At 51.5% G+C, this 24,278-nt stretch overlaps 1 protein-coding gene and 1 long non-coding RNA gene across 2 annotated transcripts; one reads left to right on the top strand and one right to left on the bottom strand.

The window, feature by feature from the left end:
- Positions 1-6,368: 6,368 nt before the first annotated feature.
- On the bottom strand, positions 6,369-23,758 carry LOC135299866 (zinc finger protein 239-like). The gene is made up of 4 exons (XM_064419284.1): positions 23,300-23,758; positions 8,108-8,426; positions 7,871-7,945; positions 6,369-7,680 (listed from the first exon to the last, which is right to left on the bottom strand). Exons 2-4 carry the CDS (start codon positions 8,181-8,183, stop codon positions 6,842-6,844), a joined length of 990 nt encoding a protein of 329 aa, XP_064275354.1. The 5' UTR covers positions 8,184-8,426; positions 23,300-23,758; the 3' UTR covers positions 6,369-6,841.
- On the top strand, positions 12,409-21,250 carry LOC135298316 (uncharacterized). Its single transcript, XR_010360300.1, has 2 exons — positions 12,409-14,628; positions 20,919-21,250. It is a non-coding gene; the product is annotated as an uncharacterized LOC135298316 (long non-coding RNA).
- Positions 23,759-24,278: the final 520 nt, after the last annotated feature.

Genomic DNA, 24,278 nt, shown 5'->3' with positions numbered 1-24,278 from the left:
CTCAGAATGTGTTGATTTATTTGATGCAGTGTCCTGGTTTAGGGCAAGTTTGGGAGATAACCCCCAAAGGGGCTTCTCTACAATAGCAGATTCAATTGCCCCTCACCCCTCCAACCGGTTCGGGAGAAAATATCTCCTTGGAGAAAAGTGGAAAGAAACCTGTTTATTAAACAATAGAAACCAAACAATATTAAACAATAAAACTTCTCACTGATCCAAGGAAAGCAAACTCAGAACAGTCCCCTCCCCTGGTTGCAGCTCAGCTCACTCAGTCTCTGATCAGTCTCTGGTGCTGGAAACGCCGTGGCCCAGACCCGGCCAGGGGTCACAGGTGGAGCTGCCGGTGCTCTTCTGGGTGTTCAGTGCAGAGCAGGCTTGAACAGGTCCAAGAAAAAAGGAAAAAATCACAATCCGGAGAACTTCTTTGCCTCAGCTAGCTAAAACTAACTAAAAGCAAGAAAAAGGGAAAAAAGGAGCTCTGTCCGGCTGTCTGTCCATCCACAGACAACACAGTCCAGGAGCAGGAATGTGGAGGAGTGAGAGCAGTCTGAAAACAAACTGCGCGCTTCTTCCCTCCCCTCCTCACTGTCTGGAAGAGAGTCTTAAAGGTGTAAAACTTATTATTCAGTATAAACAGAACAAGACGATTGGGGATAAAAGCATCATATAGTCAACCCAGGACATTCCACCCCTTATCCCCATTACGTCACCTTACTACTAAAACTAATATATATATTCTAACTCTACAAACACATACATTATACATCTAATATACAGCTATACACAGACAATGGTGGCAACATTCAGCAAACAGTGATATTTATACATGGTTCTCACCCAACAATCAGATCTCCCTGAGGTACACATCCTGTTCTTCCATCTTCTTGCATTATCCACCATGTGCAACCTGGTCCCTGAGCAAAAAAAACCCCGCAAATGGGTTTGTCTGTACTCGAGGCAGGATTGATCCAAACTGTCTTCCCTAACAAACCCCTGACATGTACCACTGGGACTTTGTCTCCATCTACTCTATGCAAAGGCTCTGATTGGGCAGGGCCCACTCGGTTAGTAGAGCCTCGGGTATGAACTAACCAGGTGGCCTTTGCCAGATGCTGCTCCCAATTTTTGAAAGATCCCCCACCTAAGGCTTTTAAGGTGGTTTTTAGCAGCCCATTGTACCTTTCCACTTTTCCTGCAGCTGGTGCATGGTAGGGGATATGGTACACCCACTCAATGCCATGTTCTCTGGCCCAGGTGCTGATAAGGCTGTTCTTGAAATGAGTCCCGTTGTCTGACTCAGTCCTCTCAGGGGTACCATGTCTCCACAGGACTTGCTTTTCAAGGCCCAGGATGGTGTTACGGGCAGTAGCATGAGGCACAGGATAGGTCTCCAACCATCCCGCGGTGGCCTCTACCATTGTGAGCACGTAGCGCTTGCCTTGGCGTGTCTGGGGCAGTGTGATGTAGTCAATCTGCCAGGCCTCGCCATACTTGTACTTGGACCACCGCCCACCATACCATAGGGGCTTCACCCTCTTGGCCTGTTTGATGGCAGCAACGTCTCACAGTCGTGGATAACCTGAGAAATACTGTCCATGGTTAAATCCACCCCTCGGTCTCGTGCCCACTTATAGGTGGCATCTCTACCCTGATGACCTGAGGCATCATGGGCCCATCGAGCTAGGAATAACTCTCCCTTGTGCTCCCAATCTAGGTCTATCTTGGATACCCCTATCTTTGCAGCCTGGTCTACCTGCTCATTGTTTTTGTGCTCCTCATTAGCTCTACTCTTGGGGACATGGGCATCTACATGGTGGACCTTCACAGGTAGCCTCCCTACCCTGGTAGCAATGTCTTTCCACTCTTCAACAGCCAAAACTGGTTTTCCTCTACGCTGCCAATTAACCTCTTTCCACCTCTCCAGCCATCCCCACAGAGCGTTGGCTACCATCCATGAATCAGTATAGAGGTAGAGCTTTGGCCACCTCTCTCTTTCAGCAATGTCCAAGGCCAGTTGAACAGCTTTGAGTTCAGCAAGTTGGCTTGATCCACCTTCTCCTTCAGTGGCCTCTGCGACCTGTCGTGTGGGGCTCCATACGGCTGCTTTCCACTTCCAATTCATTCCTACCATGCGACAGGAACCATCAGTAAAAAGAGCATATTGTGTTTCTTCCGCTAGCAGTTGGTTATATGGAGGAGCTTCTTCAGCACGTGTCACTTCTTGTTCCTCTTCATCAGTGAGACTGAAGTTTTCACCTTCTGGCCAGTTTGTAATTATTTCCAGAATCCCAGGGCGATTCAGCTTTCCAATACGGGTGCGCTGTGTTATGAGAGCAATCCACTTACTCCATGTAGCACTGGTGGCATGGTGGGTAGAGGGAACCTTTGCTTTGAACATCCACCCCAGTACTGGTAGTCGGGGTGCCAGGAGGAGTTGTGCTTCAGTGCCTATTACCTCTGAGGCAGCTTGGACTCCTTCATAGGCTGCTAAAATTTCCTTCTCTGTTGGAGTATAGTTGGCTTCAGACCCTCTTTAGCTTTGACTCCAAAATCCCAGTGGTCGGCCTCGAGTCTCCCCAGGCACCTTCTGCCACAGGCTCCAGGACAAACCATGCTTCCTGGCTACAGAGTAGAGCACATTCTTCACATCTGGTCCTGTCCTGACTGGGCCAAGGGCTACTGCATGAGCGATCTCCTGCTTAATCTGGACGAAGGCTTGTTGCTGTTCAGGGCCCCAGTGGAAAGTGTTCTTCTTACAGGTGACTAGATAGAGAGGGCTCACAATCTGACTGTACTCAGGAATGTGCATTCTCCAAAAACCAATGGTGCCTAGGAAAGCTTGTGTTTCCTTCTTGTTGGATGGTGGAGACATTGCTGTTATCTTGTTGATGACATCAGTGGGAATCTGACGTCGTCCGTCTTGCCACTTCACTCCCAGAAACTGGATCTCTTGAGCAGGTCCCTTGACTTTGCTCTTCTTGATGGCAAAACCGGCTTTCAGGAGAATCTGGATGATTTTCTCTCCTTTCTCAAACACTTCTGCTGCTGTCTTCCCCCATACAATGATGTCATCAATATATTGCAGATGTTCTGGAGCTTCACCCTTTTCTAGTGTACTCTGGATCAGTCCATGGCAGATGGTAGGACTGTGCTTCCACCCCTGGGGCAGCCGGTTCCAAGTGTACTGCACAGCTTTCCAGGTGAAGGCAAACTGAGGCCTGCATTCTGCTGCCAGCGGAATGGAGAAAAATGCATTGGCAATATCGATAGTGGCATACCACTTCGCTGCCTTGGACTCAGGCTCGTACTGGAGCTCTAATATGTCTGGCACAGCAGCGCTCAGTGGTGGAGTCACTTCATTCAACGCACGGTAGTCCACCGTCAGTCTCCATTCTCCTTCAGATTTACGCACAGGCCAGATGGGGCTGTTGAAGGGTGAGTGGATCTTGCTGACCACCCCTTGGCTCTCTAGCTCTCGGATCATCTTATGGATGGGAATCACAGCATCTCAAGTGGTTCTATACTGTCGACGATGCACTGTGGAAGTGGCAATTGGTACCTGTTGCTCTTCTCCCTTCAGAAGCCCTACTGTAGATGGATTCTCAGACAGTCCAGGCAAGGTATTCAATTGCTGGACGCCCTCTGTCACTACAGCTGCTACCCCAAATGCCCACCTCAGTCCTTTTGGGTCTTTGAAATACCCACTTCGCAGATAATCTATGCCCAGGATACATGGGGCCTCTGGGCCAGTCACAATAGGATGTTTCTTCCACTCATTCCCAGTCAAGCTCACATCAGCTTCCACCAAAGTGAAGTCTTGTGATCCCCCTGTCACACCAGCAATAGAAACGGATTCTGTCCCCACGTGTCTTGATGGGATTAACGTGCACTGCGCACCAGTGTTGAACAAAGCTTTATACTCTTGTGGTTCTGATGTGCCAGGCCAACGAATCCACACCATCCAGAAAACACCATTTTCCCTAGCCTCTACCTGGCTAGAGGCAGGGCCCCTCTAAGCCTGGTTATCCTTCTTTCCTTGGGCATATGTCTTAGAGGTTCCTTCAAGGGCATCGGACATGTCATCATCATCATCACACCTGGCAGTTTGGCTATGGGCAACTTGAGCTGCTTTCCTTGTGGTGGAACTTCCTCTCTGAGCCCTGTCTTCCTTCAATTCACGCACCCTTCGGGCCAGAGCAGCGGTGGATTTTCCATCCCATAGCCTCATGTTTTCTCCACAATCACGCAGAAAGAACCACAGCTCAGCTCGTGGGGTGTACCTTCTCTCTCCATCTGGGGAACGTCTGCGTTGGGTACCAGAACCTCTGATCTGTACTGCCGAGATTTGGAGAAGGTCTTCTTTAATCTCCTCTCTGAGCTTCTTATGATTCTCCTCTATCTTATCCTCTAATCTCTGCAGACGTGTTTCCACTGCTGCGATTCTGGCATGTGTTAGGCTATGTACAGCATCTGCATAAGCTCGGAGCTTCTTTGCCATGTCAAACACTGTCTCTTCTGTGTCATCTCGCTTCATGATAGCTAGAGCAGAAGCATATTCATGTGGCCCAAGTCGTACTAGTTTTCGCCACATCACAGATGTGCATGGTACCAAGTCTGGATTCCTAGTTGTTATGTCATCTGAGAAGATAATCTTCGCTACTGCCATTTCTTTCAGGCGTTGAATCCCTTGTTCTATGGTTTTCTACTGTGTTTGCTGCATGTAGAGATCATCGGCACACAGGTATCTTTGCGCTACGCTGTCCAAGACCTGTGCCCAGAGGCTGTGAGGGTTAGCCCCCCTCATCATGCCTTGGTCGATGACAGGATCATGTGACAGGGATCCCAAATGCCTCGCTTCTGTGCCATCCAGAATTGTAGCCTCGCCTGCAGCATCCCAAAGACGGACTAACCAGCTAATTATGGATTCATCAGATGGTCGGGTGTAATCCTTCCTTAGGCCACGCAGGTCCTTCAGGGAGAAGGACTCAATATTGGCTTCTGATCTTGTGCCAGTTGCTTTGACTCCTGATTTTATGTCAGGAAACGTTGAGGGTCCTTCTCCTGCATCATCATCATCATCATCCACTGGTCAATCGGTCTTGTCTGTGCACTTCCCACTTCTAGTGCTAGTAGCAACAGCCATTGGTTGAGGCTTATTGTCTGGTTTAACTGCTGGCTTAGGCTCACTATGTGGTTTAGCTGCTGGCTTTGAGCCTGGGGTGTTGGCTGGAGCCTGAGTGACTGGGATAGCTCTTGATGTATCTCTCTGCCCTCTTTCTTCTGTCTGCTGCCCTAGAGTATCTAGCAGTGTGCCATAAGCATATGCCAAGGTCCAGCTCACTGCAATGATCCTTTTCTGCTTAGGGTCATCATTGAGGTACTTCTCTTTCAGATATTTCCCCACCTCAGCTGGGTTCTGAATTTGTTCATGGAGAAAGTCCCAGACTATAGGGTCAGAGAATTCTTTCAGGATTTGGCCCATATTTTCCCATTCTCCACCCCACTCAGGATTCTCCACATGTGGGTCTACATCTGGGTCAGGGGTCTCATCAGCCCTTCTAGACATCTCAGCCCTGATTCTAGAGAAGCTGCAGACCATATAGAGGAAGCTTACCAGATTAAATACCAGAAAGATGGTCTCTTTAACATTCAGGGGAAACTGAACATTCTCCAAAAGTGACATAACAGATTCAAATGAGAAGAAGGAAAGGAAAGGCTGGAAAGCCTCATTCCCTGCTCCTCCTCTAACCAGCTGGGTGCAATTACTAATAAATTCTCAAAACATACTGCTAGAACTGGGATGCAGGGTAGGACAACGAAACCATAAACCATACATACCGTAAACAGACGCCAGTATCTTTGTAAACGCCCTATAAATCATTATCACCAAGGCCAGCACAATAGCTAATCCAATCCGTGCCCCTTTACTGCAAAAACTACGTGATAGGGACAATAATCCTAGTGACCAGAAAGGTATTGAAACCTCAAAAAGGTCTAGAGACCAGAGCCACATAAAGGCCTCCTCAAGAGACATTACAAATTCAAACAACATGGCTACTGGGTACTTTAACCTACTACACACCAAGCACAACAAACCTACAATCAATAAAGGGTTTTTTCCCACTTTCTCAAGCCACGCGTTGGGCACCACTACCTGTATTTGTCCTGGTTTAGGGAAAGTTTGGGAGACAACCCTCAAAGGGGCTTCTCTACAAAAGCAGATTCAATTGCCCCTCCACCCTCCAACTGGTTTGGGAGAAAATATCTCCTTGGAGAAAAAGTGGAAAGAAACCTGTTTATTAAACAATAGAAACCAAACAATATTAAACAATAAAACTTCTCACTGCTCCAAAGAAAAAGCAAACTCAGAACAGTCCCCTCCCCGGGTTGCAGCTCGGCTCACTCAGTCTCTGATCAGTCTCTCTGGTGCTGGAAACGCCACAGCCCAGGCCCGGCCAGGGGTCACAGGTGGAGCTGCCGGTGCTCTTCTGGGTGTTCAGTGCAGAGCAGGCTTGAACAGGTCCAAGCAAAAAGGAAAAAATCACAGTCCAGGGAACGTCTTTGCCTCAGCTAGCTAAAACTAACTAAAAGCAAGAGAAAGGGAAAAAGGAGCTCTGTCCGGCTGTCTGTCCATCCGCAGACAACACAGTCCAGGAGCAGGAATGTGGAGGAGTGAGAGCAGTCTGAAAACAAACTGCGCGCTTCTTCCCTCCCCTCCTCACTGTCTGGAAGAGAGTCTTAAAGGTGTAAAATGTATTATTCAGTATAAATAGAACAAGACGACTGGGGATAAAAGCATCATATAGTCAATCCAGGACAAGGGGCATTTGCAGGGCTTCCCTTACAGGTGACTCCATTGGTGTTGGGTCAAGTTAGAGCTGTTGATGAAGCTCTTCCCACACTGGGGACACTGGTAGGGCCTTTCCCCAGTGTGAATGCGCCAGTGGGTGACGAGAGTGGAGTTGTGCTTGAAGACCTGGCCACAGTCGGGGCAGCGGAAGGGCCTCTCCTCGCTGTGAATCCGCTCATGCAGGAGGAGATTGAAGCTGCTGTGAAACCTCTTCTGACAGGTGTGGCACCCGTAGGGCCTCTCCCCAGTGTGGATGCGCTGGTGGGTGACAAGGTGGGAGTTTTGCTTGAAGCCCTTCCCGCAGTCGGGGCAGAGGAAGGGCCTCTCCTCGCTGTGAATCCTCTGGTGCCTGAGGAGAGTGGAGTGGGTCTGAAATCTCTGCTGACACTCAAGGCATTCATAGGGCCTGTCCCCGGTGTGGATGCGTTGGTGGGTCACAAGGGTGGATCTGTAGCTGAAGCCCTTCCCACACTCCCCACACTCGTAGGGCCATTCCCCAGTGTGGATCCTCTGGTGGCAGATCAGGTGGCAGCTCTGCCTGAAGCTCTTCCCACACTCCAAGCACTTGTAGGGTTTCTCCCCATCATGAAGCTGCTCATGGACCATCAGCTCTGAGCTCTGGCTGAAGCTCTGTCCACCTTCCTGGAACAGGCTGGGTCTTTCTTCCTCAGAGCACCCTGGGCTGTGTTTGGAGCCCCTCCTCCTGCAGGATCTCAGGGAATTTTCTTCCCCATTAGATTCCTGTGCCATGGAGCCACTGAAAACGGCCTCTTCCAGAAGGTTCTGCTGCGGAGATTTGTCCTCACTGGTCTCCATCCTCAGCTCCTTGTCTGAGGAAGGCAGGGCAAGGAGAGGATGGGATTTCCCACCATGCCAGAGGGAAGGGGAAGGAGATTTTCCCAGTGCATCCATGGCATGACAGCGTTGGAAGCAGGGTTGTCCTGCAGCCTTGGGCTGTGCTCTGCAGGGAGATGGAGCAGGAGAGAGAGGGAAAGGGGCTGTGACTTCCTCCTCACCTACCTGATGGTCCCGGGACATCTTCCTCTTCCTTACAGCCTTCTCCTCCATCTGGCAGTGGTTTTGAGATGGGAAATTCTGTTTTGGGAGGAAAACAAGAGATGAATGCATTGAGTTTTGTACAGGTTTGAGGGCAAACCAGGGGGACAGTCTAAGCCAGAATTACAATTTAAGAAGAAAATTAAGATCAAGGCAATGATACAGAAACACTGCCTTAAACTGACAGAGTCAGGATATAACCTGGCACCCTGTGTGTCAGGGTGGTGGTAGCAGTCCCATTAGATGGTGGCCTCAGTCCTGTTGCAGTGATGAACATGATTCTGTCGAAGCGGTGATCCTGTAGAAGGGTCTGGTCTTCCTCTGAAGGTCCAGTGGTGCTTATGGAGCTCTTGTCCTCTGGAAATCCAGTAGGCAAGATGCTCCTGGTGCTACAAGTCTCAGTTTATATCCAGGTAGGAACGCGTGGCTCCTCCCCCTGGGCGGAGCATCCCACAATGGGATGATGTCATTTTACCAGTCCTGCAGGGACACTCAATGGCCCATTCACAGAAGAGAGCCCCTGGAGGGAATTATCAGGGCTGAGTCATGGAAGAGATAAAGAACACTGCCCCGCCTGTATATAACAGTTTCTAAAGGTGGTGATGGAAAACATGCATTTGGTTACATCTTGCACTGCAACCTGAAACAGTGGGGTAATCCCTGCTCGGGGGGTGAACACCACCCCCCTTACCCAAACTGGCTCAGGTGTAAGACCCTCTCCCTGAGAAGGCCACACACACAGGAGACAATGTCACACTTTGGGGTCCCAGGGTCCCCATCTCCAGCCTCCAGCCAATCCAGTTACTTGGGGCTCTCTCCTCTCCCCACTGCCCTGTCCTGGTTTAGGGCAAATTTGGGAGAAAACCTCGAAAAGGAGATTCCACTAGAAAGCAAATTCAAGCAGCCTCTCCACCAACCAGTTTGGGAAAAGATTTCCTTGGAGAAAAGTAGAAAACACCTGGTTATTTAACAGGCAAGGGATTCACGAGCAGAGCAAATGACCAATATTAAACAACTAAACCTTTTGCCACTCCAAAAGAGATGACAAGCTCAGCAAGTCCCTCCCTGGGCTGTAGCTCAGCACACTCATTCTCTTATCAGTCTCTTATCTGTCTCTTATCAGTTCCTCCATCACTGGAAAAGCCACAGCCCAGACTCTGCCCAATGTATCACAGGTGTGACCTGCCAGTGCCCTTCTGGGTGTTCAGTCCAGAGCAGGTTAAAACAGCTCCAAAGAAAAAGAACAATCACAGTCCAGGGAACTTCTCTGCCTCAGAGAGCTAAAAAAACCCTAAAAGCCAAGGAGAGCCCTGTCCCACCATCTGTCCCTCCAGGAGCTGGAATGTGGAGGAGTGAGTGCAGTTTGTAAAACAAACTGCTCACTTCTTCCTCCCTCCCTTCGCTCTCAGAACCAGCCTTAAATGTGCAGAACTCATTTCTGGGCTAAACAGACAAATGTGGGTAGGAGCATGATCCCAGGTCCAGCCCTTCTGGGGGTTTGGGGTGTCTCTGTCCCTCTGACCCCGATGATGTTTGGGCAGGGGTCACACCAGGGCTGAGAGGGACAGAGACCACCCCGGCCTCCCCAGGGATGAGAAGGTTGGAGAGCCCCCCCAGCCCCGAGCACGCTCAGCAGTGAGAGGGACACAGAGCCCCTGGTCCCCAGCCCTGCACAGGCATTCCCTGAGGCCAGAGGGATGGAGAGACCACCGAGCAACCACCAGGGCAAGGGGACAGAGACCCCCGAGGATCCCCTGGGCTGAGAGGGACAGAGACTGCCCCGAGCATCCCCCTGGCATGGGGGTGAGAGGGAGGGAGACCCCCCAGGCATTCCCTGGGGTGAGAATGATTGACACCACCCCAGGAATGGCCTGGGGTGACAGGGACAGGGACAAAATCCCCCCAAGCCCCTCCCAAGCATCCCTCAAGCATCCCCTGGGCACTGGACAAAATCAACTTGGCAGAAATCAAACTTAACACCACATTAAATGCCTTGAGGAGCATTTCCTCTTGCCACAAGTCACTTGTGATGGAAATGTAAACAAATCCCAAACATTAATAAACCAACAATAGAAGCAATTCTGTGCCAATTCCAAGTTTCATCGGTTCCTGCACAGCTCCAGCTCAGCTGCTGGCAGGTTCCAAAAAAAAAAAAAAATTATGGAAATTTGGCCCAAGATTATTAAAAGGAAGGAAAAACTCTGTATAGCTGTGACAAAGGTGACAGGGACAAAGACACTTATGATTTTCACATGTGGCAAAGTCTCCAAGCCTGTGAATTCAGGACTAATTTAGGAATCTAGCTACTTGAGCTGGGCTTCCTGTGGGACTTCTAGCAGCCTTGTGTTCCTCACGTTGGGGTGAATGAATCCCATTCCTAAACCTCAGCCTGTGGAGACCGAGCATCCCAGCTGGTCCCACCCCTGGTGGACATGGTAACATGCTTGGGAGTAGGGGAGAATCCCATTCCTAAACCCTGGTCCATGGAAACCAAGCATCCCAGCTGGTCCCAGCCTGGTGGCCATGGCAGCAGCCTTGGGAGCGGGTCCCTGGCTGGGGCTGTGGGAACCTCTTCCCTCTGGTGCCCAGGGATAGGACTGGAGGGAACGGCTGCAGCTGAGTCCGGGCAAGCTCAGGCTGGATCTCAGGAAAAGGTTTTTGCCCAGAGGCTGCTGGGGCAGTGCCCAGGCTCCCCAGGGAAGGCTCCCAGCTCCAGGGCTCTCTGAGCTCCAGCAGCGTTTGGCCAGCGTTGCCAGGCCCAGGCTGGCATTGTTGGGGTGTCCTGTGCAGGGCCAGCAGTTGGACTCCAGGATCCTGATGGGTCCCTCCCAGCTCAGCCAATTCTGTGGATCTGGGATCCCATGACCCATAGCAACAGGGGGCTGGGGATGGTTGCCTGCTAAGGATCAGTTTTGTCACAGGCCCTCAGAGGGGTTCCATGGGGACTTTCCAAGAGTCTCCAGGCTGTTCAAGAGCTGGAATGTCACAGGTAGAGACAGGGGCTCCATGGACACCTCCCAGGGGTTTCTGGGGATGGTAAAGAGCCCTGTGGTCAGAGGCAGTCACAGCCATTCCACGGTGACATCCCAGGGCACCTTGGGCTGCAAAGGCACCGATCTGTCACAGGCACTCATGGGGGCTTCACGGTGACATCCCAGGAGTCCCCAGGCTGCCAAAGAGCCGGGATGTCCCAGACACTCCCAGGGGTTCCTGTCATGGGCAGAGTGGGAGCTTCAGGCAAAGTTTATTGGAGAGGCTTTTGTTGGGTCTTGAGGTGCAGAAAGGGTCCCCAGTAGCCCCCACAGATCCCCAAATGTCACCATGGAGTCAGAGATGATACAGACTCAGATCAGAGGGCTAAGGGCTAAAATCCACCAGTTTATTCAATTCTCTTCTTTTATACTTTGGTTTGCTACAGGTGGACCTCAGTGGTCATTTAATCAACACATTTCACATCCTTGACTAATTAAGACAACACCCTTCATTAAACAACTTAATGGAAAAAACAACTTATTACAAACATTGTCGGGGCACCAGTTATTGATGTTTGTTTTATGTTGGGCCCTTCTGGGGCCTCCTGGGATGGGGGAAACCCTCCTGCAGCTGTTCGGTGCTAGGGAAAAGGAGACGCACTGGACTTGTTTGGTCTTCAACTTCTTGTTTATTTTTATCTTATCTAAAGTTTTGCATGCTGTGCAGACCAGGCTCAGCGTGCTGGAAAAACACTGCAAAATGGCCCCGAAATGTACAGTTTCAAGGTCTTTTAAAGTTGTCTCATCCAATTAACTCTTAAAATGTACATTATTTCTACTTATCTACCAATAAGTCATGCTTTGGCTGTCCATATAACCTCTGCACTGTGCTTTCCTTGACCAATCACGCTGTGTCACCAACGCTGCAGAAAATGAGGTAGATGAGGAAGAAGAAGACAGGGACTATACCCAAATTCATGCATCTTGCTTCCTATCTACACCATACTAAAAATCCCAAAACCTAAATTTCTCACCCAAGCAACATACTATACTACTCTCTATTATCTATTTCACACTTTGGTGAATTCTAATCTCTCTCAAAGTCATGGAAGTCCTGTCCATGGATGAAGGTTAAAGGCAGTGTTTCTCTGGGTGTCAAGACCCCTCAGAGCAGAAAGAGAAATATTCCCTGTGCCCTGGATTCTCACACATTTAACCTAAAAACCTTTAACCCTTAATATGTTAAGTTACCCAAAAATGTTCCAGGTCAGTAGCATTAGGAGGAGAAGAAATAGAGAACAACAGAAAAACAGAAGATCTATAAAGAGACAGGCACATAGGGACCAACCGCTTGGGTTCCAGCATTGACGACGGAGGAACCCCAGCAGAAGGCAGGATGCAGACCATGGGCTGGCCTCGCGCTCTGGCTTTTAACCCCCTGGGCCTTCATGGGCCCGCCCCTGGGGTGGGACTGCCAGTGGCTTGTCCAATCAGAGTCAGGGTAGTCACCAGCTGCTAGTGTGTGATTGCGCCTCTTGTGTGTGATTGACAGCTCTGCCAGGGCAGGGGGCGAGGCTCTGTCCCACCACAAACCAAGGCTTGACCCAGCCCTGGCCCCACACGAGCATTCCGAGCATCCCAAGGTGTCTCGGGACACCGATCTCATCCAGCCTCTGACAGCAACCACAGTGACGCTACAGAACCTCATGGAACCATGGGTCAGTTGTGACACTCTGGTGCCTCATGGAATCAAGGAGACCATTGTGAAACCTGGGGTGCCCAAGGAGGCAAGGGTCCATGGTAACCTTGTGGAGCCCGCAGTGTCACAGAAGAGGCATTGTGAAACAGCAAGGGCACAGGGAGCCCAGGGGCCATGGTGACACATCAGGGCTTTGTGGAATCATGAAGCATGGTGACATTGCAAGGCCTCATGGGAGCACAGGGCCATTGTGACACTGCAGAAGCAGGGGGAACATTGTGACACTCCAGGGCCTCATGGAACTAAGGAGACCATTGTGACACTGTGGGGTCCCAAGAAACCAATGGACCATGGAACAAGTCTGGCTGGCTGGGCCTCATGGGGACCACCTGACAGGTCCAGCTGACCTTGGCATGTTGAGGGCTGCTTCTCATCTGTCCCTGAAGCACTGGGGCTCAGGGCTTTCCTTCATAGTGGAGAGAGCTGTCCTTCTCCTCCAGGGGCGATGGCCAAAATTGGGATTCTTCCTCCAAATTTCCTTACATGCAAAGATTGTTCCCAGATGAAATCTGCCAGGACTAACAAATCTGTCTGTCTTGGCCCCCCAAGGGCCATCTCCCATCTGCCTTTGAAACACTGGGACCATGTGCTTCTCTTTCTTATGGGAAAAAAAACATCCATCTCGACCAGGCACTCATAGCCAAAATTGGGAATCTGCTTCCAGAATTCTCTATAACCAAGGATAACTCCCAGACAAAAGCTGTCCCCACTGAAAAGTCTGGCAGGCCTTGGCTTCCTGAGGGCTGGCACTCATCTTCCTCTGAAACCCTTGGGCTCTGTGCTTTCCTTCCTAATGAAAAGAACTCGTCTGGTTGTCCAGGCACCCACAGCCAAAACTGAGATTCCACCTCCAAAATACCCTATGTCCAAGAACAGCCCATAGAGACAGGCTGTGTTGGCCTAAAAGTTTAATATTCCGAAACGCTTGGACTTGGCATTTTTCTTTCCTGTAGGTAAAAACCATCCATCCTGACAAGGTGCCCATGGCCAAAACTGGGATTGCACCTCCAAAACTCCATACATCCAAGGATTGCTCCCAAATGAAAGCTGCCAGGACAGACAGGTCTGGCTGCCCTTGGCCTCTTGGGGGCTGCCTCTCACCTGTTTTTCAAACACTGGGGCTCTGTGCTTTTCTTCCAATGGAAAAGAACTGTCCTTCTTCTCAAAGTGTCCATAGTCAAAATTGAGATTCCTTCTCCCAAATTCCACATATACAAGGATTCCTCCATAATAAAAACTGCCAGGACAAATAGGTCTGGCTGGCTTGGCCTCCCAGGAGCCACCTCTCTCCTTTTCTGTCTTTGAAACCCTTGGTCTCTGGGCTTTTCTTCCTAGGGAAAAGAACCACCCTTCTTGTCTATATAGAAATGGCCAAAATTGGGATTCCACCTCCCAAATTCCTTATATCCTAGGGTTGCTGTCAGACAAAAGCTACCAGGACAGAGGTCTGGCTGGCCTAGACCTCTGATGGCCGCCTTTCATCTGCCCCGCAAACACCGGTGTTCTGTGCTTTCCTTCCCATGGAAAAGAACCGTCCTCTTCTGGGAGTCCATGTCTGAAATTGGGATTCCACCTCTAAAATTTTGTATATCCAAGGGTTGCTCTCAGGAAAAATCTACCAGTACTGTCAAGTCTGGCTGGTCTTGGCCTCTGATGACTGCCCTGCAACACTGGGGCTGGGTTCTTTCCTTCCCATGGAGACCCCTGGGACACTGTGGGGACCTCATGAAGCCAAGGGGATCCTTGTGGCACCACTGGAGCCCATGGAACCAAGGGGCCGTGGTGACACATCAGGGCTTCATGGAACCCAGAGACTATTGTGACCATGGAGACCATTGTGACCCTTCAGGGCCTCGTGTCACCAAGGGGGCATTGGGACACCTCAGGGCCTCATGGAAGCAAGGGACCATTGGGACACTGTGGGGCTCCATGGAACCGAGGGAATGTGGAACAGGTCTGGCTGGCTTGGCGTCCCAGGGACCACCTGACAGGTCTGGCTGATCTTGGGAAGTCAAGGGCTGCCTTTCAGCAGTTCCTGGAGCACTGGGGCTCCATGCTTTCCATGCTATGGAAAAGAAGCGTCCCCCTTTTCAGATGCCCATTGCCAAAATAGGTACTCTCCTGAAAAAATTTCCTCTATGCAAGAGTATATCCCAGAACAAAACCTGCCAGCTCTGGCTGGCCTTGGCCGCTAGTGGTCACCTCTCATCTACCTAGGAAACAATGGTGTTCTGTTCCTTCATTCCTTTGGAAAAGAAACATCTTTCATATCCAGGGGCCATGGTCAAAATTAGAATTTGGACTCCCAAATTCGGTATATCCAAGGATTGCTCCCGGACAAAAGTAGCCAGGACAGAAAGGTCGGCCTAGCCCTGTCCTCTGGGGATTTTCTCAGACTATGAGCTGCATGTTTTCAATTGAAAACACCTTGGAGTGGGCCCAGAGATCTCCCAAGGAGGGGTTTTGAGGCCTTGGGAACACTACATATGGACAAAGGAGCTCTGTGCTCTGTGCTGTTGTGATGGTTTTGCATCACGGAAGTGATGTTCTAAAAGAAGCTGTTAGCAGTTTCCCCCATGTCTGACAAAGAAAACAATCAGTAATTAGCTTTGAGAATTGACAATCTGTTAAACCACTAAGGAAGCTGTACATGACTCTGTGAAGACACATGATAAAGACGAGAAAGCCTGGGATGGTCTCTTTCCCTTCTGCCTAGCAAAGAGGTAACAAGGCTGGCCCAGTCCCCGTCTCAGCCAGGCCGGGCCGGGCGGCTCCTGCCGTGGGGCCGGACCCCTTCCCAGCGAGCCCCCAGGCCCCATCGGCTGCCGGGCAGGGCAGGGGAGGCCGCGGGGCCGTGGCCGGGCCGGGCCATGGCTGCGGTTGCCAACACCTGGGCGCTGCCGAGCCCTGCCCCGCCGCCAGCCCGGGCCCAGCCAGGATCCGCCGGGCCCCAGGAGCAGCCCCGGGCCGGGCCGGCTCGGCCAAGATTCTGCCACCCTTGGGGTTCACCCGCAAGCCCTGGGCAGGGGAGGAGAAGCCATGGGCCCTGGCCGTGCTGCTGCTGTGCTCTGGCCTGGCTGCTGAGATCCTGGCCCTGCCCCAGCACAGCCCATCCTGACACAGCCCCAGCGCAGCCGCTGCAGAAACCTCCATGGTAAAACAGCTCCGGCTGCAAGGACCCAGCCCGGCCGGGGTCACGGAACCATCTGCAGGGCCCGGGAGAGATATTAACTCTTTCAGTGCTTCCATCCTTGCTTGAGGGAGAAGAAAGGACAAAGTGCAGGCAAATAGAGGAGCAACATGAAGACACCGAGGTCAGTGAAGGGGAAGTTGAGTCCCAGACTGGGGGGATGAGAAAGTGCCTTGATCTTGGGGCTGAAATCCTCATGTAAAGCTATGGAGAAATGATACATCAGACTCTCTTTTTCCTTAAAACACATTTAAAATATGGGGAGATTACTTGTTCAGCAAAGGCCTCCATGCTAAAATTAGCAAATATTGAAGTAGCTATGATCCCATGAGAAGTTTGAACAGAGAAAGAGAGAAGAGTGATGAGACCCTGTGGCCTCAGGGAGAGAAGAAAAAGATCTCTGTTCCCAGAGATGAAGATGATTTCACAAATAGATTAAGAGAACCTTTGCTCTTTAACAGCTCATCTATAAACTAATACCCCATAAGTTGGCGTATGACGCGGCTCATAAACAGAACAGTGGGAAAAGCTCTGAAGAAATGGGAGGGACTTCATGATTGCAGATTTTTCCAGACAGCTGCTATTGGTTGAAATTCAAAGCCACACAACAACTGTTTTCTTATGGAGAAGTCTCCATTAGCCACAGGAACTTCTCTCCCAAAGTGAACTGAAGAAAGACAATTTTAGAGGTGGTAAACTGACCGAAAATTTTAGGTTTTGTCTCTTTATATTGAGAGTAAAAAAGAAAACACAGGAAGAGGAGAGGTGTTCAGAAAGTTTTGTTCTGATTCTTATAACTCTTTCTTTTAGTTACTATTAATAAACTTTCCTTTATATCCTTTTAAAGTTTTGAGCCTACTTTACCTTTCTCCTATTTCTATCTCAAAGCAGGAAATGAGTAAGTATATTCTAGTGCATGCACCGGTATTTTACCAACACTGAACCCACCACACTAATTGATGAATTGGCCAAGAATTGTCAAATTGGCAAACCAAAACCTCTACAGAAGCCTTCCTGAAGAACTTTCATGAGAGCAGAGGGAAATCAAGGCAGAACGATGGTTTGTCAGGACCTGCTTGATCCTAATGAGCCCCGTGGTGCATTTGGAGCTGAGCCTTGGAACATCAGGGCTTGAAAGTAGATTGCAAAAACCTTTCAAGGAGTCAAAGTTAGAGGAAAACCCCAAAGTGTCTCAAGGTATGAATGGGTCCCACTGAGGTCCATTCCCAACACAGGCTCCTCATGGACTCCTTGGAGGAGAGAATTGGAAGCCAGGATGGCACAAAAACCTCTCAGGGAGTCAGTGGGGAAAGGAAATTCCAAAGTACCTTAAAAAACTTGAGTATCTCAACGTATTAATGAGCCCCACTGAGTGTCAGTACAAAGCTCTCAAGGGACTCATTAAAGCAGATAATTGGAGGCTGTGACTGCACAATCTTTCTCATAGAGTCTATATCAAAAGGGTGCCAAGTACCTTAAAATAACTGAAGTACCTTGAAGCATTAATGAGCCCCACTGAGTGCTGTTACTGACAAAGCCTCTCCAGGGACTAATTACAGCAGATAATTGGAGGCCATGATCGCCAAACCTTTCAGAGACTCCAAGGCAAAAGCCAAACCCAAAGTCCTCTGAAAAACCTGCAGTCCCTGGGAGCCTGAAGGAGCCCCCAGGGCCATTGCTGAGCAAGGCTCCACAGGGACTCCTTCCAGCAGATCCTTGAGGCCACTGGGATGTGGGCTAGGGGGGGATGCTGAGGGCAGGACAAGGGGCTGACAGTGCCCAGCCTGGCTGGGGCTGTGCCAGGAGGCCCCAGAGCCTCAGGACAAGGTGTCTCCTCCCAGTCCTTAGTGGCACAGACCCTGCTGCTGTGCCCCAGGGCACAAGACCTGGCTCCTCTTTGTCCCCACCTGTCATCACTGCCTCCAGTTCTCTGCTCTGCCTGGGGCCTGGGGACACTTTCTCAGTCATGTGCCTCAGTGGGACCCATTAAAAGTCCAAGAAACTTTGGAGTTGGATTCTGACTTGGAGTTCTGGAGAGGTTTCTTCAGCTGCCTCTCAGGGACTGATGTTCAGGGCCCGAGCACAAAGCCCCAGAGGGTCATTAAAGTCCTGCTGCTGTGTCTCTGCTGCTGAGCTGGGCTGGGCTCCTGGCACAGAGGCAGCTCCTGGTAAGCAAGAAGAGCTTCAAAAGCACATTTCCCTTGATGAGCAGCTCTTCTGCCAGCCCAGCAGGGCTGGGGCACTTCCTGCAGCCAGCCCGGGCACAGCCCAGAGGCACAGAGAGCTTCAATCAGTCAGGTCTGGGAAGGTGCTGAGAAGTGCCTGGGGCAGAATCGCTGCCAGTCCTTGGCACAGGAACCTCTGGCTGCAGGACAATGCAGCTGCAGCTCCTGGAGTGATTTCCTAAAGCTGGAACGTCCCAATGCCTGCAGACCCTGTGAGTACATTCTCTGATTCTCTCTTGTGCAGAGCAGCCAGGGGTGCCCAGGGCTGTCCTGCAGAGCAGGCTCCTGCAGCCCAGGGCGCTGTGCTGGGGCAGGGACTCTGCTGCCTGCCAGGGACAGCTCTCAGCCGGCCCAGGAGCTGCTCCCAGCACTGGGGAGAAGCTGTCGGGGGAAGGAGCCACCCTGAGCAGGGCAGGTGCTGCTGCTGAGAGGGGCTGGGTGGGGCAGGGCTGCTCCCAGCTCCACACCAGCCTGGGCACAGCTCCGGAGGACACTTCCCAAAGAAGGTAAACCTGGCATTGCTGGAAAGATCAGGAGCTTTCCTGAGAATGTTTTCAATTTCCTGCTTGGAGACGGATGGGCCAGTTGGGGTGATGACAAAAAGAATTTTGTTTTTAATGAATTTTTTCATGTATTCGTAGCCCTGTAAATTACTATTATATAGTTATATAACTATAATCCTTACTTTACTATATTAAATACTCTATTAATCTCCTAATTAACTCTATTAAATTGCTAATATATAGTCCTATAACTATAATCCTTCATTAACCTTAATACGTTTCCTAACTTTCTCTCAGATTTTAGAGCAATAAGCTGACTGTCTAAATCCATTCCTGATATCCTGTGTAGTATTATTATCAGGAAAAGGACCTACAAAAAGAACATTTTTTTTCCCCAGAATATGAGCAATCATAATAAAAAGTGAATGCAAAGAAGCCCTTGCACCTACTGCAATGGGTTGACCCAAGGGTGTGTAACTGGGGCAACTCAATCTGCTTTTGGATGTTCCTATTAAATGCCCCAATTATTCAACCTTAACAAATTGTTGAAATCAGGGGCTGGGTGTGCCCCATCCCCACTGGGACACATGGAAGTTTCCAATAAAGGTCTGTTTTTTACTTTACTGTTCTAACAACGTTGCAAGGGGTTTTTACTCTTTTGATTAGAGACAACAGGGGGATGAGAGAGGCAGAACAGGAATTGTAATCCCAGAATCACGGAACATTCTGAGGTGAATGAGACATGCAGGATCATCAAAGGAATGTTTGAACATTTACAGAGACTCCAGAACTGTAACTTTGGGTGGTCAGTCTCTCTGCTGGGAGCCTCCCAGAGGGCCCTCAGCCACTCCTCAGCCCTGGACAGCAGCAGCATCACCTCTGCAGGACCCAGCAGGGCTCTCCTAAGCTGCCCTTGCCCACCTGCACACACAGCCTGCTCCAGCCAGGGCCCTGCACACAGGCAGGTTTCTGTAGGGCCGGGGCCAGGGCACACAGGGTGGGATGGGCTCTGTGAGCACTGGCAGGGACAAGGCTCCTCTCAGGAGGGAATGTCCAGGCCCAGGGAGATGCTCAGGCAAGGAGAGGGGGCTGAAGAGAGCAGTGCTGGGGCAGGAGGGCACTGTTGGTGTGTGGGAGGTGCCGGGCACAGCTGGGCACGGGAACACTGTCCTGAGTGCCCGGCTGTCTCTGCCCTGCCCTCTCAGGCACAGCACCACAGCATCTTCTCTTGTTTCTGCCCTGCCCTGATATTGTCACTGTTATCTGCTGCTCTCAGGGAGGCTCTGGCAACTGCAGCAGCTGAGTCAGGCACTGCCCTTGGCATTCCTGCCAGGCAGGGGTGTCCATGGGAATGGTGTGTCCAAGCTTCCCTGGGACCTGTGGGGCTGTGGGCAAAGCAGTCCATGGGAAAGGGAAATGAGCTGAGCCCCCTCCCTGAGATCCCATCATGGGCACAGCCAGGGATCTCCTTGCTGTGCCCTTCCAAGCTCTGAGCTGCCCTCCTGGGTGTCCCCACGCAGACGCCTGGCTGCTCCTGGCACACTCAGCCAGGACAACTGGAGCTCAGGCAGGGACCTGGGGAAGGATTTCTCAGAGCAGGAACAAGGCTGGGTGAGTCCCAGTGGGACAGTCTGCAGGGAATGACCCAGGTTTGGCTTCAAGCAGCCTCTCCTGACTTGTCACTGTCCTTTCTCCATTAACAGGTCCCCATGTGCAGCCAGAGGAAATGTCCAAGAGCAGCTCCATCAGGCACTTCCTCCTGCTGGCATTGGCAGACACGCGGCAGCTGCAGCTCCTGCACTTCTGCCTCTTGCTGGGCATCTCCCTGGCTGCCCTCCTGGGCAACGGCCTCATCATCAGTGCCGTAGCCTGCGGCCAGCACCTGCACACGCCCATGTTCTTCTTCCTGCTCAACCTGGCCCTCAGCGACCTGGGCTCCATCTGCACCACTGTCCCCAATGCACAATTCCCTCTGGCACACCACGACCATCTCCTACACAGGATGTGCTGCACAGCACTTCTTCATCTCAGCAGAGTTTTATCTCCTGACCATCATGTGCTACGACTGCTACGTGTCCATCTGCAAACCCCTGCACTACGGGACCCTCCTGGGCAGCAGAGCTTGTGCCCACATGGCAGCAGCTGCCTGGGCCAGTGCCTTTCTCTATTCAGTGCTGCACACAGCCAATACATTTTCTCTGCCCCTGTGTCAGGGCAATTCCCTGGGCCAGTTCTTCTGTGAAATTCCCCAGATCCTGAAGCTTTCCTGATCCAAATCCTATCTCAGGGAACTGGGGCTTCTTGGTGTTAGTGGCTGTTTAGGACTTGACTGTTTTGTGTTCATTGTTTTCTCCTATGTGCAGATTTTCAGGGCTGTGCTGAGGATCCCCTCTGAGCATGGACGGCACAAAGCCTTTTCCACCTGCCTTCCTCACCTGGCTGTAATGTCTCTGTTCATCAGCACTGGAACATTTGCCCACCTAAAGCGCCCCTCCACCTCCTCCCCATCCCTGGATCTGGCAGTGTCATTTCTGTACTCGGTGGTGCCTCCAGCCCTGAGCCCCCTCATCTACAATCTGAGGAACCAGGAGCTCAAGGCTGCAGTGTGGAAACTGATGAATGGATCCGTTCAGAAACATTGAACTGCTGGACAATTTCTGAAAATCACATTTAATAAAAGGCATTTTCAATACTTCTTTTTCGCTTTGTTTTGGAGGTTCATTTTCTTTGTTTTATGGTTTTCAGATTGTCCACAAAGAAATGTCATACCTTTTGCCAATTCTCATTTTTTTTTCTCTCCACCATCCCTGTGTCCACACACTGAGTCAATGAAGGACTGCACTCTTGGTGGCTTTAAAGGAACTAAAGGATCTCCCAGCAGAGTTTTCTGCAGAGATGCCCTTTTGTTGCCTTCTCTGGAGCTGCAGCAGCAATGTCTGTGTGCAGAGCTGGGGCAGATCAGTGCTGGCACAGCAGCTGTGCCCAGCAGCAGCAGCAGCACTTGGTGTTGCCAGTGCTGCTGCCGTGGCCCTGCCCCGCTGCCCTGGTGGCCCTGGTGTTGCTGCAGGGCCTGAGTGCTCTCGGGGCCGGGCACAGTCCTGGGGGTGGCAGTGCCGGGGCTGCAGCAGGGACAGGCCATGGGCACTGCTGGGGCAGCGCTGACGCCTCAGGCCAGGCCCTGGGGGCTGCAGGCTCCTTGCCCAGGCTCTCTCAAGAACACGGCCAGGCTAATGCTCAGCACAAAAAAGCCCCAGGGTGAGCAGCCCCAGGCTGGCCGTGGGCAGGCTGGGGGCAAACAGCATGGCTGGGGCTCTGCAAGGGCCCTGGGGGAGACGGGAAGGAGCAGCAGAGCAGGGGCTGATCCGTCCCCAGTGCGCTGCACAGCCCAGGGCAGCGTCCCAGAGCGTCCTTATGGAGCTGCCAACAACATCCACCCTCTGCAGCCCTGGCCTCTCCCCCAGCTCACACAGGTGCCGCATCCTTGCAGGCACAGCCACGGCAGCACTGGCTCAGGAGCCCCTGTTTGCATTGCACAGAGCAGGCGGGAGCACCCCCATGCTGGTGCTGTGGGGACATGAACCTGAGGCAGCACAAATGCCATCAGCCCCTGGGGCCAGCAAGGGCTGGGGGACACCAGGGAAAGCACTCAGCTTTGTCCTGGCCTCTGCAGTCAGCCAGAAAGTTTGTTCCCATCAGCTGGGAGTTTCCTGTGCCACTGCAGACGCTGTTGCTCAGAGCCAAGGCTGCCTGGCAGCCACCCCTGAACTGCCCTGAGCACGTCCTTGGCTTGACATTTGCTTTTTTTCCTCTTCCTGATACAAATTTCTTCCTCTTGCCCACTGCTGTTCTCTCCCCTGCAGACAGACCATCCTTGTTTTCCCTTTCCTCTCTTGCCCCTACTCCCCATTCCAGTTCCTGACTTGGCACCATGGGAATGTCCCTTGGGGAGCAGGATCATCCTCCAAGTACTGCAGGAATTGTCTGCAGGCTCCTGCAGTGCCTGGTGCTGCTCCCTTGCCAGAGGCACCCCAGGCCAAGGGGGCACATCTGGGCTGCAGTGTCTGCCTGTGGGGCTCCCTGTTCTGGGCAATGAGGAGGAGCTGCAGAGGCTCTGCAGGACTGACAGGATGGGCTTTGGGGCTGGCAGGAGAAGCTGAGGCACCTGGGCTGCTGGAGCTTCTGAAGAGGAGGCCCAGGGCTCATCCTGCAATTGCTCCAAGGGTGGTTTTAGAGAACCACAGAATCAGCAAGGTTGGAAAAGTCCTTGGAGATCATCAAGTCCAATCTGTGCCCTGACACTGCCTTGTCTTCTCTGAGCCTCCTTTCCTTCACGATAAATAACCCCAGCTCCCTCAGCTGCTCCTCACAGGATTTGTGCTCCAGTCCCCTCACCCGCCTTGTTGCCCTTCTCTGGACACGCTCCAACCCCTCCATGTCCTTTTTAAATTGGGGGGCCCAGAACTGGATACAGCACTCGAGGTGCTGCCCAACCAGTGCCCAGCACAGGGGAAGAATCACTGCCCTGCTCCTGCTGGCCACACCATTCCTGATCCAGGCCAGGAGTCATTGTCCTTCTTGCCCAGCTGGGCACACTGCTGCCTCATGTCCAGCCTGCTGTCCATCAGTCCCTGCAGGTCCCTTTCTGCCTGCCTGCTGTCCAGCCACTCTGTCCCCAGCCTGTAGTGCTGCAGGGGTTGTTGTGGCCAAAGTGCAGGACCTGGCACTTGGAATTGTTAAACCTCACCTTGTTGGATTTGGGCCTTGGATCCAGCCTGTCCAGGTTCCTGTGCAGAGCCCTCTGACCCTCCAGCAGATCCACACTCACACCCAGCTTGGTGTCACCACAGTTCCTTGAGGCCCCAGAGTGTTCCAATGACCTCCATGTTTCCATGAGGCTTCCCTGGGTCACAATGTCCCTTTGGTTCCATGGAACCCCTTGGTGTCACAAAGTCCCTTGGATCCTTGGGCCCTTCAGTGTCACAGTGGATCCTTGAGGATCCCTGAGGTCTCACAGGACAGCAATGCTCTCCTTGGTTCCTACTCTCTTTTATGCCTCCCACTGTCAGACAATAGAAGGACACCTGGTAGATGAAGGGGAGTTGGAGTCGATACCTGCTCAAGGACATAATAATAAAAATTGCTCCTGACCCCCACTCCCAAGCCAGGCGCCACTTCAGAACAGGTATGAGCCTCTGGATCTTGAGAGCCAGCCACATGATTTAGAAGAAAATTATCTGTCTGGTGAGTGTCCCAATTATGATTCATCTGTGAGGATTACCAGCTCTAACATCAAAAAGGAGCAAAGGGTAATCATGGTGGGTGACTGCCTCCTGATGGCAACAGTGAGCCCCATGTGTCGCCCAGACCCACCCCACAGAGAAGTCTGCTGCCTCCCTGGGGCCCGCGTATGGGATATCACTGAGAGACTGCCTGGGCTGATTCAGCCCTCTGATTACTACCCACTGCTGATACTCCAGGCTGGCAGTGATGAGATTGAAAAGAGGAGTGTCAGGACAATTAAAAGGGAATTTAGGGCATTGGATCAGATGGTTAATAGGACAGGGGCACAGGTAGTCTTTTCCTCAGTCCCTCTGGTGGCTAAGAAGAACAGTGAAAGCAATAGGAGAGCTCAAATTATTAACAAGTGGCTCAAGGGTTGGTGTTAACAACAGAATTTTGGATTCTTTAATCATAGGGCAACTTTTACAGCACCTGGTCTGCTT

This window comes from Passer domesticus, chromosome 4 (assembly GCF_036417665.1).
Source record: "Passer domesticus isolate bPasDom1 chromosome 4, bPasDom1.hap1, whole genome shotgun sequence".
Lineage (NCBI taxonomy): Eukaryota > Metazoa > Chordata > Aves > Passeriformes > Passeridae > Passer > Passer domesticus.
Note: the sequence above shows the minus strand (reverse complement) of the source record. Positions and strands in the feature narration are given on the sequence as shown.

Coding starts and splice junctions, on each gene's coding strand:
- LOC135299866 (XM_064419284.1), bottom strand. CDS start 8,183: ATGTTCATCACTGCAACAGGACTGAGGCCACCATCTAATGGGACTGCT. Junction 7,946..8,107: donor CCTGACACACAGGGTGCCAG/GTTATATCCTGA, acceptor CTCCCAAAACAG/AATTTCCCATCTCAAAACCA. Junction 7,681..7,870: donor AGATGTCCCGGGACCATCAG/GTAGGTGAGGAG, acceptor TGCCTTCCTCAG/ACAAGGAGCTGAGGATGGAG.